Source organism: Hyalella azteca, unplaced genomic scaffold (assembly GCF_000764305.2).
Source record: "Hyalella azteca isolate HAZT.00-mixed unplaced genomic scaffold, Hazt_2.0.2 contig17868, whole genome shotgun sequence".
Taxonomy (NCBI): Eukaryota; Metazoa; Arthropoda; class Malacostraca; order Amphipoda; family Hyalellidae; genus Hyalella; species Hyalella azteca.
In genome coordinates, this window is record NW_025947637.1 from 1 (window position 1) to 15,856 (window position 15,856).

The 15,856-nt window shown below is 36.7% G+C and overlaps 1 protein-coding gene across 1 annotated transcript in view; it reads right to left on the reverse strand.

Moving 5' to 3' along the window:
- Positions 1–2,349: 2,349 nt before the first annotated feature.
- Positions 2,350–15,856, reverse strand: part of LOC108681073 (glutaminase liver isoform, mitochondrial) — a 61,165-nt gene continuing 47,658 nt past the window's right edge. Inside the window, exons 10-14 of the mRNA XM_018170052.2 lie at positions 11,570–11,746; positions 9,726–9,857; positions 8,798–8,952; positions 5,892–6,032; positions 2,350–5,709 (exon numbers count right to left, since the gene is read on the reverse strand). Of these exons, the coding sequence (XP_018025541.1) occupies positions 5,526–5,709; positions 5,892–6,032; positions 8,798–8,952; positions 9,726–9,857; positions 11,570–11,746 (789 nt within the window). The 3' untranslated portion in view covers positions 2,350–5,525. The remainder of the gene's footprint in view (positions 5,710–5,891; positions 6,033–8,797; positions 8,953–9,725; positions 9,858–11,569; positions 11,747–15,856) is intronic.

Genomic DNA, 15,856 nt, shown 5'->3' on the forward strand with positions numbered 1-15,856 from the left:
ATTATGTTATGAATTATTATGAAATATCGTGAATTAACCTGAATTATAAATTATTATGAATTATGAATTGTTACAAATTTTGAATTAATATGATTAATGAACATTCATGAATCATGAATTATAAATTAATATTATTTATTCGGATTTTTGCCTATTAAAGCGCCAATTTTTGGTTAATTCTTGTTCCTTCCTATGAAATATTTTTCTGCTTGTAGCAGATCATGAAGATAAATTTTGTTGCGTTCTATTTTTTGAGCGAATAATCAATTATCGACATTAATTTTTAGTTATTAGTAAAATGTTAAAGTTGAAAAAGAAAAAGATAAAAAGAAATATTATATGTTGAAGATAAAAAATGAAATGTTGCTGAAATAAAATAATAAAAATAAAAAAAATAAAATGAAATAAATTGTTAAATATTAAATATAAAATGTTAAAGATAAACAGCTTATTTATCAGTAAAATTAAATAATAATCATTGAAATAGTACTGTTACCGATAAATATTTTAGTGATAGATAAAGTAGAAATTTTTTTTATATAATAATGACATGTAATAGTCGTTGATTAAATATTTAATTTATCAATATAACAGAATAGAAAAAATTGTACAGTAATCGATAGTTGGTATACGTAGTAATTCGAAAAAACGTATTTTTTCGTAGATTGTGATAGTATAATTGAAATAATACTGCAATAATTGTAAGCGTTAATAACTAATTGTTATTTGATATTTAGTTAATGATATTTATTCGTAGAAAAACTATATTCATTGTACTTTTCCATTTTTTTGGTGTTCCTTTTGAGACAATGTCCAGAAAATTTAAAGTCTTATTAATATAATATTTTTTAATGATGAATCGCATGTTTTGATGGTTAATTTATTTTAATTGTTTAAAAAATTATTGAAGATAATGAGAATTCAATTGGCTTTTCTTTTGCTTCTAGATTCTACGGCAAATTTACTCGTTGTTTTTTTCGCTTTTAAATTCTTGGCGAAATTTCGAGTTAAGAAAACTAATGATGTAAATGCTTATCATTAGAATGCTACTGGCACCGATGATAGCTTTATCGTTGAGCAATTTTTAAGTTGAAAAGATTGTAAAGTTTTTTCGGCGGCGTATAACGAACATCGACATTTTCACTAGTTTTTTAGTAGGATAAAAAAATGATAAAATCGCGATATTGTATATTTGAACACTCGGAAAAATAAGACAGGATGGCGTACATCAATTCAGACAACAAATGAATTTTTGTAAGCCTCGAATTTTTTTTTAATTTTGCAAAGCCGGGAATTTTTTTGATTTGCATAAGCCGGGAATTTTTTTAAATTTATTTAAGCCACGAATCCATTATCTTTAACGCAAATAAAAATATTATATCAATTATAATATCTAAACATAATACGAACATAATACGAACATAACACAAGGCTAAATTCCTAGCTATGAGCTTTATTTTTATAGTTCTACCCTTAACCTTTTCTATACTGAGCATAGGATATGTATTTAGAGGGGGTCTATGTTATTTGGCTGCATCGGTCATCATTCATTTATCATTAACTACTGACTTGTTTGAACTGGGTGACAACATGACGTTAAATTTGAGGTTTAATTTAAATGTTTCACTTATACTAATTCTATTAATCTGATTTACTTAAGAAAATGTATGTTGTGAGGATGATAGAGTATTTTGTTTTGATAATTATTATAACGTCTTTGAATTTGAACAGCCTTAATTACTGATGCTTGTCTGAACATAATTACTGATGCTTGTCTGAACATAATTACTTATGCTTGTCTGAACATAATTACTGATGCTTGCCTGGACATTCATAGATCTAAACTCGTGTCATTTGACCGGATCTTTTCATGACTGACGATAGTTTGAAGTAGCTACTAGACTTCCACCGGGTTCGATAAGGAGCTAGGCATTTCAAATCTGAACATATATTTTTACATAGCTTTATCTAGTCTGTTCTTGAACGCGTTCATACTTGGAGCGCCAACGATGTCATTGGGGAGGCTGTTCCACATGTCAGTGATTCGAAGCGAGAAGAAATTTTGTCGCGTGGAGAAGTTGCAGCGCAGTTTAATCGGTCTCTATAGCCCTAAACCAAGAAAAACAACCAATGTCTCTCACAGATTGAGAGCAAAGAGACCAAAATGCACTGAATGCACAATCTAAGCTTTAGTACCGAAATATCAACCAACATATTAGTACTTTTCCAATAACACAGTGCTAACTTCTTTACGACAGGCTGGATTTCCATGTCAAATTATAATTGAAAATGTCCTGCAAAAAAACGACAACTATGGTAGGAAAGTAACTGCAAGACTTTGTTGCTCAAAAATGTAATGATATTTTACAACAAAAAACCTTCATAGTTATTCCTGTCATGTGTCAATTTTAAAACCATATTAATTAATCTAAAGTTCACATTAAATGGTTTACTGTTCCTGAAAGAATCTTTTTATTGCAAAGTGCTCAATTTATGTGAAAAATATTGAATGATTTTTATATAAAATTGAACGATTTTCTGAAGCCGATTTAAAACATGACAACGCTGCAAGAATGAGTTTATGACTTCCTCCGGGCAATGTTTGGAAAGTGCGACCTTAGTTAAGGCGAACGATGTTGAAACAACGTTTAATAAACGTTTATTCAACCCAATAACATTTTTTTTAATGTTAATTCAACATCGTTTGTCTGATGGAGCTGAGTTACATCCGGGAAGAAAATAAATCAGAATCAAAATGATGAAATAATTGATAGGATTGGAGCATTTCACGAGTATATGGCGATGCAAAGATCACTTAGCATGAACGTATAAGTGTTCAATAAAAAAATGCCTATTGCTGAAGGGTGCATGGGTTTTCTTTCAACATCGCAAGCATAGTTTCATTTCGCACGAAGAGTTTAACGTAAAAAGCTAATTAACGAGCCTGGTGATGCTAACATGACAGAATGGAACGGGAGTAACGCACTATAGCCTAACGGCGTCTAACTCAGTTCGAACAATGCTTACTATTAGTGGCATATGACAGATTTTTATTGGCCAAACTGCTTTTTTATTGGCATGATCTCGTGAATTTTATAGGCATGATGATATTCGTGTTTTAGACAATCAAATAATTTACTCTTTCGGATTGCAAAGCGAATCGTTCGGAAGACGAAGAGAAGGCTGACGAACATCTGCTCTAGTTTACCACTCTGACGCTAATTAAACTAATCTCATTACCATCTCTACTAATCTTTTATAGACTAATTAGGCTATCGGACGAAGCAAGAGCATATAGTTTCTACAGGAAGACAAGATAACACCACAGCATGCAACGTATTGCTCTCTAGTACCGTATTGCAGTCAGATCTTTAAAGCACCACCCAGTTTTACTCGTTAATCCAAGACATCAACCGTGAATATTGCGCATGAATAATTAATCTTGAACGACACTTATATAAAACTCATTGTCATCCATATTTTGAAAATCCTCCACGAAGATTTCAACGCCTTCATTGAAAACTAAACAAGTGTAAAACGACGAACATGTGTCAAGAATATGAGTCAACTTTAAGCGCAAAACAGTGCCTAATTTTTCAACCATCGCAAATACAATACCATTCCATACCTTAACATTAGTACATATACTCAAGTTAACGAACTTCAATCAAGTTATCGAGAAACACACAACATTCACACATGCATCTTTAACTCACACCTACAAATCTGATATTCGTTTCGATGAGTAGTATAAACGTGCTTGTCGTCATAGCATCAATTTTAGTGAAGGATTTAAAATAATTTTTTCCGTCAATAGCAAAGCGTGACGAGCATTTGGTCAGACAGCTCCTAGGTGTCAGCAGAGGCCGCCTTCTATAAGAATAACATTGCAATATTTCCTGTCAAGCATCTTATTCTATAGGTTCAAACAACTTGACAATTTAAGCACAGGGCCTAGCACTTTGCAAGTAACATAACAAAGAACTATTTGCTCAAACTTTCTTAATAATACACAGCACTTAATACTCTATTTCACCCATGCAATTGACGATGCATGGACATTTTTAACAAGAACATCAATAAAATGTGAGTAACTTTCTGCAGTAAACCAACGTGACGACATTTAATGTAATGGCCGGGGACAAGACAGTGCGTCAATAAGAAAAGCGATGCAATTTAACAAATTGGGAGAAAGTAGTTCATAGAAATAGAACGCAGTTCTCAAAGTTTGTGACTGCAAGAGTTGATTAAAATACAAAATATCAGCGTCAACTCAGCATGAAAGAAAAGAGTGATCATTGAACTTCGGCGCCCCAATTATAAGATGGCAAGGTTATATTGAATAAGAATACTCTGTAGGCAATACTTCTCTTATGCGATACAATAACATAGCTGGTGCAGAGGTTCCCACCGTCGAAAAAAGCGATTTCCTCAGTTGCTGTTAACTTGGCAGTGGTAACTAAAATCTCTATTTAATAGCACTGAGTGCGTGCACATACAATGTCTAAATATTTCACAGTAGAACACGATCACGACGAGTAACTGGCATCAACGAATGTGCATCGGAAACCTTTATTGAAAACCAGAAATACTGTCAGATGCGTACTGTATTGATCATTGCTTTTGAATAAAAACATTCGAGTGGAATATTTACGTATTAAGAAAAATAACGCTTAAACTTTGGGTCATCTATGAAAGTTCCCACTTGAATACAAAAAGAAAAATATTTTTCCACCCTCAATGAGCAAAATCAAAAGAATATATACAACAAACGACAGTCAAGCCAGTTAAAACTGTAAAATTCAATCTTCCCTTAACTGAAGTTTCTTTATTTTTTAATCAGACGAATCAGGTGCCAAATTCTCACATTTTTGTATCTGGCAGATGGAGTCCACTGTTGAGCCGATTAAAATAATTCAAGGTTTGCGTGCAGCAATAACATTTGGGGAAAAATAACTTTTTAGAAGCATCGTAGTCGTTGGTAAACAATAACATTTTGATAACCAATAACTTTTGATAACCAATAACTTTTGGTAAACAATAATTTTCGGTAACCAATAACTTTAGGTAAACAATAACTTATGGTAAACAATAAGGGTGATAACAACGTTGCCCTATGTCTGTCAGGACACTCGATGCGTCTAAGCTATTGTTGCGATGAACAAACACCGGTTGACCTTCTCGGTAAAATAGGAAAAGCAAGCCGGTTGGCCTTCTCGTTGATGGACTTACATTACTAGAGTAAAATTTGCAAAATATCGCTCAAGAACGTAAAAAAATTAGTGAAGAAACACACATGATAAATTACAAATACCCTGGACAATTTCTTAACGCTATAACAAATAAACACAGACATCGTCCATCATTCAAGTGCATCATTCAAGAAAGATCTCAAATTTGCTACAACAGGACCGGCAATGCCACAGCAATTCCGACCATTTTTCACAACCACGACAAACAGAAAAGGAAGAATTATGGATAGTAAGTGTCGTTCCAAGAATTTGCCAGTGCTATGGAGAAATATGTTAGTTCGGGGAGTCTGGAGAAGACACTTTATCTTCAGGGATTTCAGGAATGGTGGGAGGAGGAGACTTGACCATATCGTCGGTGCCGCACTGGTCTGGGTGATTGGTCGCGAACTCGCGGAGGAATTTGGCCACTTCCGTGAATCCGAATTCATCCGCGTCATCAGCAGGCGTTCGCTTCCACCTGTTGACGTTGATATAAGTAGTTGATTTTGAAAGAGGGGCAGCGAAGCTTACGATTGAAAATTAAAGTGAAAAGCTTCCATGCAAGATTTCATATTGTACATTTCTGGATTAATCCTAAATGGCACGCTTCTTAAATGTTTTAAGGAGGAATGAGACTAGCAGTATAAGGACGATTGGGACCTGTCGAGAGGAGTGATGTTGACTCTACACTTCTCGAGGAGGAACTTGACGACGTCGAGATGGCCTTCAGCAGCGGCGAGGTGCAGCGCCGTCCTGCCATCGTAGTCGCACTCGCTCATGTTGAGGCCCGACAGCGCGTACCTGCGGGAGGGAGAGGCCTCAACACAAACATAAACAACAACATGATGACATCATGAACTTAAATAATTAGCCATTATCCTACCCTCGCTCTTCTGTGCAAACCTCCTGAAGCCTTGATAGGTTTCCTGGCCTCCTCCCCAACCCAAATCAACCGCATAAACTTACAACATTCCAGATTATGCGCAATGTGGTGATATTCGTCTCTCGTTGTCTTTAATTTTTTCTTCGTCTTTCATGGCCACCCCGTAACATTTCTTTTCGCAGCCAAGGCATTAAAGCTCAACACATAATCAGCTATTTTCTCCTTAGACATCGGATTCATTGACCGTATATATTATATAAAGGCCAGGAGCCGCACTATCAAAAACCGTTATGAGGTCGTAATTACGTCGGTCTATCACTAACAGCTATTCAAGCTAAACCCACCAATCTTATAAGCAAAATCAGCCGATACGAGTGTATACATATAAGCGAGTTTTGATATTACCTCCCCGGTAATTACTAGAACTACTGTACGTGGGCAAAGCGCAAGCAGATTGTCAAATGCGTAGTTGGTGGTCATAATAATTCAGATCGTCTGAGGCATCCTTTATCCTGAGTTTAATTCAGTTCATTTACCTGTTTAATGAATTAAGTATCAGCAAAGTGGATACTTCATCATTGTATTACTAAATTATAATTAAAATCACTCAATAACGATCGTATCAACTGATCAAGCAGATAAAAAGAGACAAAATTTAGGTTTTTATCACAGGAATGAGTAGCCAAGTTCAATGGAAATAAATGCGGAAAAATAACCATAGACGCGCGATTGAACACCATCCGGCAACGGTAACAAAGCTTAGCAATTTGAAGCCACGAATTTACTTTTGAACGAATGGAATTTTTATTTGTAGTTTTTTAAACTGGCGATGGAATTTAGTGATAGCCTGGCATTTATAATTTTTTTCGGCCAACAATCAGGATTATTTAGACGATATGCAGTAGAATTCTTTTCCCATAATAGCTTCATCGATTAAACTCAAATCTAACGAATGGACGGACACACATATTACTATTACTATTTCATTTAGCGAATTGGTTCAATATAAAGCTTTATTCCATCACAGAACCTGGTACATGTTTCTTACCTGCATCTCTTGAAACTTTCTGGTAAATCGCAAACGTATTGCTGAACTTTATAGCAATATTCACGTCTACAAGCGGATGAAGTGGAACTTGCGTATAAGGCTTTTACACCATTATATCATATACATATATAACAATATACAACAGACACATCGGTATAGTGACATCGGTAAACAAAGCAACACATAGTGCTGAATGAGAGCGGTAAAAGTGATATGATGAACGATAGTTGTTGTTTATAGTGCGAGTGAGAATACTGTTTGCAGAGCGACGAGCGCGTTATTTGAAGCAATAACTACGCCTTCTCTACTTCTATCAAGAAACATCAATAGAAATAAAGTAATAATTTCAAAGTAATAATAAAATTTATTGTTTTATTCTCTCACCGTATACAGAGGATAGACAAAAATATCGGCGCTAATATAGCCCTGCGATATAAAATTTCAAAATCTTAAAGATTTTTCAAAATAATTAGCAACAATAAAATGGGAAAAGCTAGTATGAGATAATTTTAAGTGTATCGTCGGGAACAACAAACACGACCGTAAGAAGCAGAAATATGAATCAAAAGCAATGCTTTATGGCGACGCAAAAAGTTAGGCTTAAATATTAAGTGCTTATTGATTATGATGTTTTTATTAAGAATTAAAAAAAATCAAGAAAGCAATTGGAGGCAAAACTGATTATTAGAATTGGAAAAGAATGAGGAGGGGCGCGTGTTGCAGGCAACTAGCTGGGCAATATTACAAATTTATCAGTAATGATTTGATTTCAGTAGAAAAAAATAATGAAAAATTTTTATTGTACCTGGAATGGATCCTTTGAGGTACGCAAGAATATACGGTGGATAAGCAAATTATTTTAAATCATTTGAAACGTAATGAGGTTGTTACTGAAATGGAAATCAATCCGTGATGGACAATTTTCATTTGAGCTTTAATTTTCAATTGTCGATGCAAGTGAAAAATTTACTTTGCATTGTCATAGCCCTTTTGGACTAAACGAACTGCAGTTACAAATAAAATTTCCTATTTATTTAGATTTCAAAAGCATTTATGTTATCGCAGCTGTAAAAGAGGAGAAAATCTTTTATAAACAAGTGCCAGTCCAGGAATTCGACAGTCTAGGAATGCAGGAGTGTAACACAACCGAAAGAAGTGTTATTTGTAAAGTCGAAAGTGAAAGTTGTTTTACTCTATTCCCTAATCTCGTTAAAAACACTGTTGTATACCGTGTAAAGAAAAAAACACTGATAAATACCATGTAACAAAAAGAGAAACGTTAAATTCCATGTACATGAAAAAAATAAACAATGTCATATACAAAGAGAAATAAACACCCGTTGTATACCATGTAAAAAAATCGTTTAATACCATGTACAAGAAAAAACAATGTTAAATACCGTGTACAGGACAAAACAATGTTGAATACCATGAACAAGAAAAAAACAATGTTAAATACCGTGTACAAGAAAAAACAATGTTGAATACCATGAACAAGAAAAAAAAACAATGTTAAACACCACGTTCAAGAAAAAACAATGTTAAATACCATGTACAAGAAAAAAAACAATATTAAGTATTGTGTGTAAAAGAAAAAAAAAACACAGTTGCACACCGTGCACAACAAAATGAGACCTGCGCATGGCGGTAACGTCCCCAGTAGAGGCGGAGAAGAGCAGCGACACAACCTTCTGCCCGCGAGTCTCGTACTTCTCACGACGCGGGTCTTTCTTGTTGGCAGCAAAGCGCAGGTTGTCGTACCGGTGGAAGTTGAACATCTCCACCAAGTTCTGGAACGTGTCTCCAGTTCGTATACACTCTGAATAATTATTGAGTTATATTGTCCAACTAGAGACCCATTTACTTATCCATAGTACAACAAGAGACCCATTTACTTATCAATAGTACGAGCAGGAAGCGAATGTATTGAAATGATACGAGTAATACAAGCAATGATACGAGTATAGCAAACGAACAAAATAGCAACAATACGAGTATAGAAAACTGCACGCAATAAAAAAGTTCTTCGCTATTTAGACAAAATCTTACTTATTTTTCAGTGTGTGGTCAGGGTTTGAATTGATGAATCACAAATATCTGTAGCGACAACTAAGCTAAATCATTATTGGAATAATAAATTAGATTATTTACATATTTATAACTAGAATTAATGATTCACCTATCTTACCTCGGTTCATATTTCAAAGTTCGACAGAAGTTTGTAAGTATTTTTTTTTGCTCAGAAGAGTACCAATTATGAATTAGTTAAAATAATTTGCTATTTTTATTATAAATTATAAATTCAATGAACGTGAACGATGAGCTTATTGTAGTTATGTTCATTTGGGCAAAGTCAACAAAGATCACACCACAAAAAACTGCGTTAACAGAAAGCCTATCCGACGAAAGGATAACCTGGCAAAATAACCAAGCAAGTTAAGCTGACAGTATAACCTGACAAGATAACCTGACAGTATAACCTGACAAGATAACCTGACAGGATAACCTGGCAAGATAACCTGACAAGATAACCCAACACGATAACTTTACAGAATAGTCTGACCTCAGCAAACTTGATGCCTCGAACGCTGTTTCCGAGGGTGTCCAGAGGAGGCGACCACGTGCATATGCCCACGACGTTGGGGATGACGAGCATCACGGCCCCACACACGCCAGACTTGGCTGGTACCCCCACCTGGTGAGGAATGCTAACACTCAGCACCAGCCTCACGAGAGGAACAGAGGCAGGAATGGTTCAAACTTACAGGCGGTTTATAGGCGGCAGATAATGAGCCAAAAAAGCGTTCAAAATTGTTATGCCATAGGTAATGTTTGCTCAGCTTCAATTGGTGCCAAGCAGATGTGTGGCCTCTGCAATACAGTCTAAATTTCGTGTGGCTGTACGCATTTTAATCTTCGATTGAAATTTTCATTGCTATTCATTTTTGTGGCCCGTGAAATGGTAGTATTGCCTGTGTTTTTTGAAGAAAAAATTTAATCGAGTATCAGAGAAGAGGTTTTTATCACAGCAACATAGCAGCACAATCATTCGTAAACGCATTGCATTATTTATAAAAAAGCGCGAAGAAATCAATTCATGAGCAAAAAAGCAAAATCTACAAAACAATCAACAAAAGTTTGATAGATCATATTTTGTCAAAGCCAAAAATATACTTCAGAAATTAGGTAGTCAGGATGGCGATAGGAACACCCGTAAGTTGTGTTTAATTCGGAGATATTTACATTGATGGCTGAAATACAGATGAAGATTAACACGAGTCGGTAGAGAGTGAGAATTGCGTATCCCCGTGGATCGTACACCATAGGTTCTCTCAATGTTAAAGAAATGCAGTTCAAAGAGCAGGAGGGAGGGGAAAGGTCTCTAAAACCTGCTCGTACAAGGCAACGTAAACAGCGAGAGCCTCTGCCATGTCACGGAGACATGACAAGCGAGCTGCATTTGCAGGGCACGGTAACAAGGCCTGAGCTGCGACACAGTCGCCGTGGCGGTTTTAGAGAAGAACTTTAATTTTAAAACTGGTCAGAACACGTACTTAAAATGCATGCATGACGACAGTTATTTAGCTCTTTCAACATATCCGGTTTGGTTACTGCAAACTTTCTTTTAAAGCACTTGCCTAAATCTATCTAAGCATTCGACGGAGTGGTTTGGTCACTTTGTTTGGACCACTTAGAATATATTTTTTACACATTTAAAATGTTACTTTGACCTTAACGACATTAATTCATATTTGATGAGGACTTCGTTCCCGAAGTAGCTATGCACCCCATCTTCAAGGGAAATTCATTGGGTAGTAAAAAAACTCATTTCTAACGCGTGAAATGCAGTTCTCAAATTAAACTCTAAACTCTAATTTAGAAGATCACTGTTGCATATCAAATTGAAGGCAAATTGGACAGCGTGATCACACAATACTAAACTGTTTTGCATTACAAGACACGCGATAGCCTCGATCATAGTAATTTAGTTACATTTAGTGTGATGGGCACCATTGCGACTGCGCTGCATTACGTTAATGGCAGACAGGCCAGAGAAATCACACAATAATAATATAAGTTGCCAGCTTTACAATACATGTGATGGGTTCCACTGTATGTGTTCCTCACCTTGAAGGCAGACAGGCCAGAGTAATCACACAATAAAATAAGTTGCCTAGCTTTACAATACATGTGATGGGTTCCACTGTATGTGTTCCTCACCTTGAAGGCAGACAGGCCAGAGTAATTACACAATAAAATAAGTTGCCTAGCTTTACAAGACATGTGATGGGTTCCACTGCGACTGCGCTGCTTTACGTTAATGGCAGACAGGCGAGAGAAATCACTCAGTAATATAAGTTGCCTGGCATTACAAGGCATATAATGGGCTCCATTGCAGTTCCTCACCTTGAAGGCAAACTGGCCGGAATAATCGTACATGCCACAGGAGTGCATGAGTGACAGCACGTCTCTGACCGCGGCGGGCTGCAGCACCTGGTCTCCCGTGATGGGACAGATTCCACCGTTGGCGAGCGTGGCGGCCATCACTGCAACGCTCTCGGTCGTTACCTCCATTGAACAGCTCTGAAAATTAATTTTGAAATGGATTAGAAAATTAATTACTAAAATTGTGTTGGAGTAAGAAGAAAATTATTTAGAGAGGCGCGCTGGGTAGAACGGATGCATAGTTTCCATGAACAGAGAAAGATTTTTGAAAATTTCATGTTGAGCTTCTTAAATTATGAACAAATGTATACACGGGAATGTAAACTTTTTTAGTTGGTAACAGAAATAAAGTTGTAACTAAATGAGAAGGATAAAATGAATGAAAAATAAAAATCTTCTCTGAGAGATACCTAAACATGAGTTGCAAACACCGTAGAATTTGTATCCATGTCATACTCTATCAGGGCATCACCTTGAATGAACATTTCTGTACTGATTAATGGGAAAATTAATTCAAAATTAAAATGAAATACCCTTCAAGGAACTGGCCGGTATTCCTTCACAAATTATCAGCAGCCGTTTAATTTTTAACGTTTTTCTACGTCTACAAAGAAGAAATGTATGAACTCGAGAGCGCGTTTCTGTGTTCGCAGACATGCAATTGAGTTAACACATGCACCTTGTACTGAGTTAACGGCGACTGTAGTAATTTATCAATAACACATTTCTTCGATAGTTCTTACCCACCCAGTAATGGTCTGCGCTTGTCTTAAATTTAGGAGTAGTAAAAATCACTAAAAGATAATTCTTGTGAAGGTAAACAACCTGGAAACGCAGCGTCGTTTATCAGGTAATGTTGCATGCTTGCTTACGCAAAGCAAAGCAATGCTCGTAAAGAATTTAGAGAAGTTAATGTTTACGAAATTGTGGTGTTGAGCTTCCGTCTCTGCGGGTGAAAGTTTTGCAGGGTGCACTTAATGTTAAAATTACGAAGAAGTATTACATTCGAACACAGACGATAATCAGATAAGGACGCCTACATATCGAAGAAAATCTGTAAAGAAAAAACAGAATTTTGGTCGTAAATTCTTCAAAATATCTCAAATCACTTATTTTTATTCGTCCGGGGCTATTTAAATCATCATTATATTAACATTTCAAAATGAAAAGAAAAATTCTAGAACACTGCAAAAGGAAATGAACCTCAGTAACATGAATATTTTTTTTCTGTGCTACATAATCCAAGCTGTTCGTACTTAACGAAACAACTGCAGAAATATAAATATTTTCAGATGCATTGTAAGCGTATAAAGTTAATACTCTTAAATTCACGAAATTTGATAACAAAACGAAGAGAGAGAATATAAACCACATACTATGCTTTAGGTTTCTAAAATAAAACTATGGAACATACGAAAACAAAAAAATTACAAAAGGATTATTTTAAAATACAAAAATAATTTGAAAGCTATACCCAGTGACTTTGATCATAATAGAAAATAACCACAAATAATTCAACACTTTCACGGGCAGCGTAAACTGAACTTCAAATAATCCCACAAATCCGGTCATAGAATCAAGACTTTTTCGTCAACGACCTTGAACCAAACAACGAGTCGTTCTCACAGCTATGCCAGCAGCAGCGCAAGCATCTGGCCGGCTACTAGGATACCGCAACAAGTTGTATTTTTGGCCCATCTTATATTGGAGCATCGGACGTGTTTACCAGATCCCAGACGCGGGCAAGAATTTCCTGCAGCCTGCTGCATCCCGCCACCCAAAACAACATTAATAACAATAACATGAGCAGTCGCTGAATCACTTCCGTTGAAAAACGCACGAAACGCAAACACTTGTAAACAGAAGGAGTATGAGCGCAACGGGAGCACTGAGGGAAACTACGACATCACGAGAAACGGAAGCAGTAAAAATTTTTGAGGCATGAGCAGCAAATGGAAAAAAGCAAGGTATCAGGTGCCCCCGAGGACAGCGGAAGAGTCCAAAAGCAAAAATCGTAAAGGTAGAAAAAAATTACAATTAAGAGAATACATTGACATCAGTGGTAATGTCGTAGCATCGTGGCTGAAACAAAGGATTCACAGCAAGATTTTTAACACCTCAATGTGAACAGCAGCAGAATTAAGAGTAGCTTGGAGCTTAATAACAGTAATGTAAACATTAACAGTAATGCGACACGAACATCATATAAAAACAACGGCAAACGCAAAAGACCGGAAAAGTCTCTTTGAGAAAAGTAATAAAACAACAGCAAAGCATGACCCGCTCAACGAGAAGAAGAATCATTGGGATTAGGAATAAAAACAACAGCAACGGCAGCACCAACCGCAAGAGACAAATAATCCTTGGCACGACGAAAAAAACAACAGAAACTGCAGGCATGCCATGACAAGCAGCAGCACAGCAGAACAGCAGCACAGCACAGCAGCATGACACAGCAGAGCTACAGCACAGCAAAGCAGAGCAGAAGCACAGTAGAGCAGCAGCAGTAGAGCAGCAGCAGTAGAGCAAGACAGCAATGCAGCAGCAGCAGCACAACAGAGCAGCAGAAGTAAAGCAGCCGCAGTAGAGCAACACATCACAGCAATCAGAGCAGCACAGCAAACAGAGCATCACAGCACATAGCAGCACAGCACAGCACATAGCAGCACAGCACATAGCAGCACAGCACATAGCAGCACAGCACAGCACATAGCAGCACAGCACATAGCAGCACAATAGCAGCACAACACAGCACATAGCAGCACAGAAGCATAGCACAGCACAACACATAGCAGCACAGCACATAGCAGCATAGCACAGCACATAGCAGAGCAGCACCCCGCATGCCTGACGGGGTGCCGGGTGGCAGGGCGAGGCAGTTGAGTCTTGTCCGCCGCAGCCACTGTATCAGTACCCCGGGTCGTGTATACTGGCCGCGTCTTCAGAGTAACGCAAACTAAAGCGCTAGTAACATTGGCGTCCTCGGCTCAAAGTTTCAACATTTTCAAAATTCTTTGAGGAAACAAGAACTGAAATCGTCAACCTACAAAAATTGTAATTTTACGTTGAAAATTTGTGCACGATTATATTCATTTCAAAAGTCTTCAGATTAACGCACACTAAAGCGCTAGTAACATTGACTTCCCCGGCTTAAAGTTCCGACATTTCCAAAATTCTTTGAAAAAAAACTGAAATTGTAAACGTACAAAATTATCGTAATTTTACGTTTTTAATTTGTGCACGATTGTATTCGTTTCAAAAGTGCACGGCTAGGGATCCACATGATCATTGTTCTTTGTTCTCGAAGATCTGTGATCTGACGTTCCCCTTCATCGTCTGGCATTAATTGCAATCATAAATAACTCACTGCGGTACCTAATAAAATTTAGAGACTTTGTTGGAGTGCATTGTAGCTTCAGTCTTTTTGTTAAGCAAGCCAATGACCATGAGTGTTCTAGGTCGAACTTTGATAAATATTTCAGAATATTTGATAAATTATATAAAGTCAGAATCTTGGTAGTGATTTATTTTAACATTGTCGAAAAAGTAAGACGCTCGACTTCTAAAAATTACACAGAATCCGATGAAAGTCAAATATGAATCTTACAAAGTGGTATGAACGGCACTAGAGCAAAAACTGATCGTAATTTCGCCATATTGTCGCGTACTAACAAATAAATCATAACTACGTAAGCCTAGAGTTAACTTGTCTGAAGTAACATCGTAGAACTCACTCGACCTCTCTCGTCTCAGACATCCTTCTTTGGTTGTCATATTGCAAAACAAACTGCAGCCTAGGGTATTCGAGTATGGAAATTTTAGATATATTTTCGTTGATTTTAATAAAAGAAGTTGTCAGAAATATCAGGAGAAATAAGGCATTCCTGAAAACGACACAGTCGCTTTTAGGAAGTTAATACTGCAAATTACAGTACCAAATTAACTTGCTCGTCATAAATGTTCACTGCGAGGCTGGCGATATAAAATAGAGAGCAATGCAGTGATGAACTGTTTGTGACGAATACTGATTCCATGCATTTCATTCACTCACTGCACCCATAAGAATTTCGTCCACTCACTGCACCATAAGAATTTCGTTCACTCACTGCACCCATAAGAATTTCGTTCACTCACTGCACCCATGAGAATTTCTTTCACTCACTGCACCCATAAGAATTTCGTTCACTCACTGCCCCCATAAGAATTTCGTTCGCTCACTGCACCCATAAGAATTTCGTTCGCTCACTG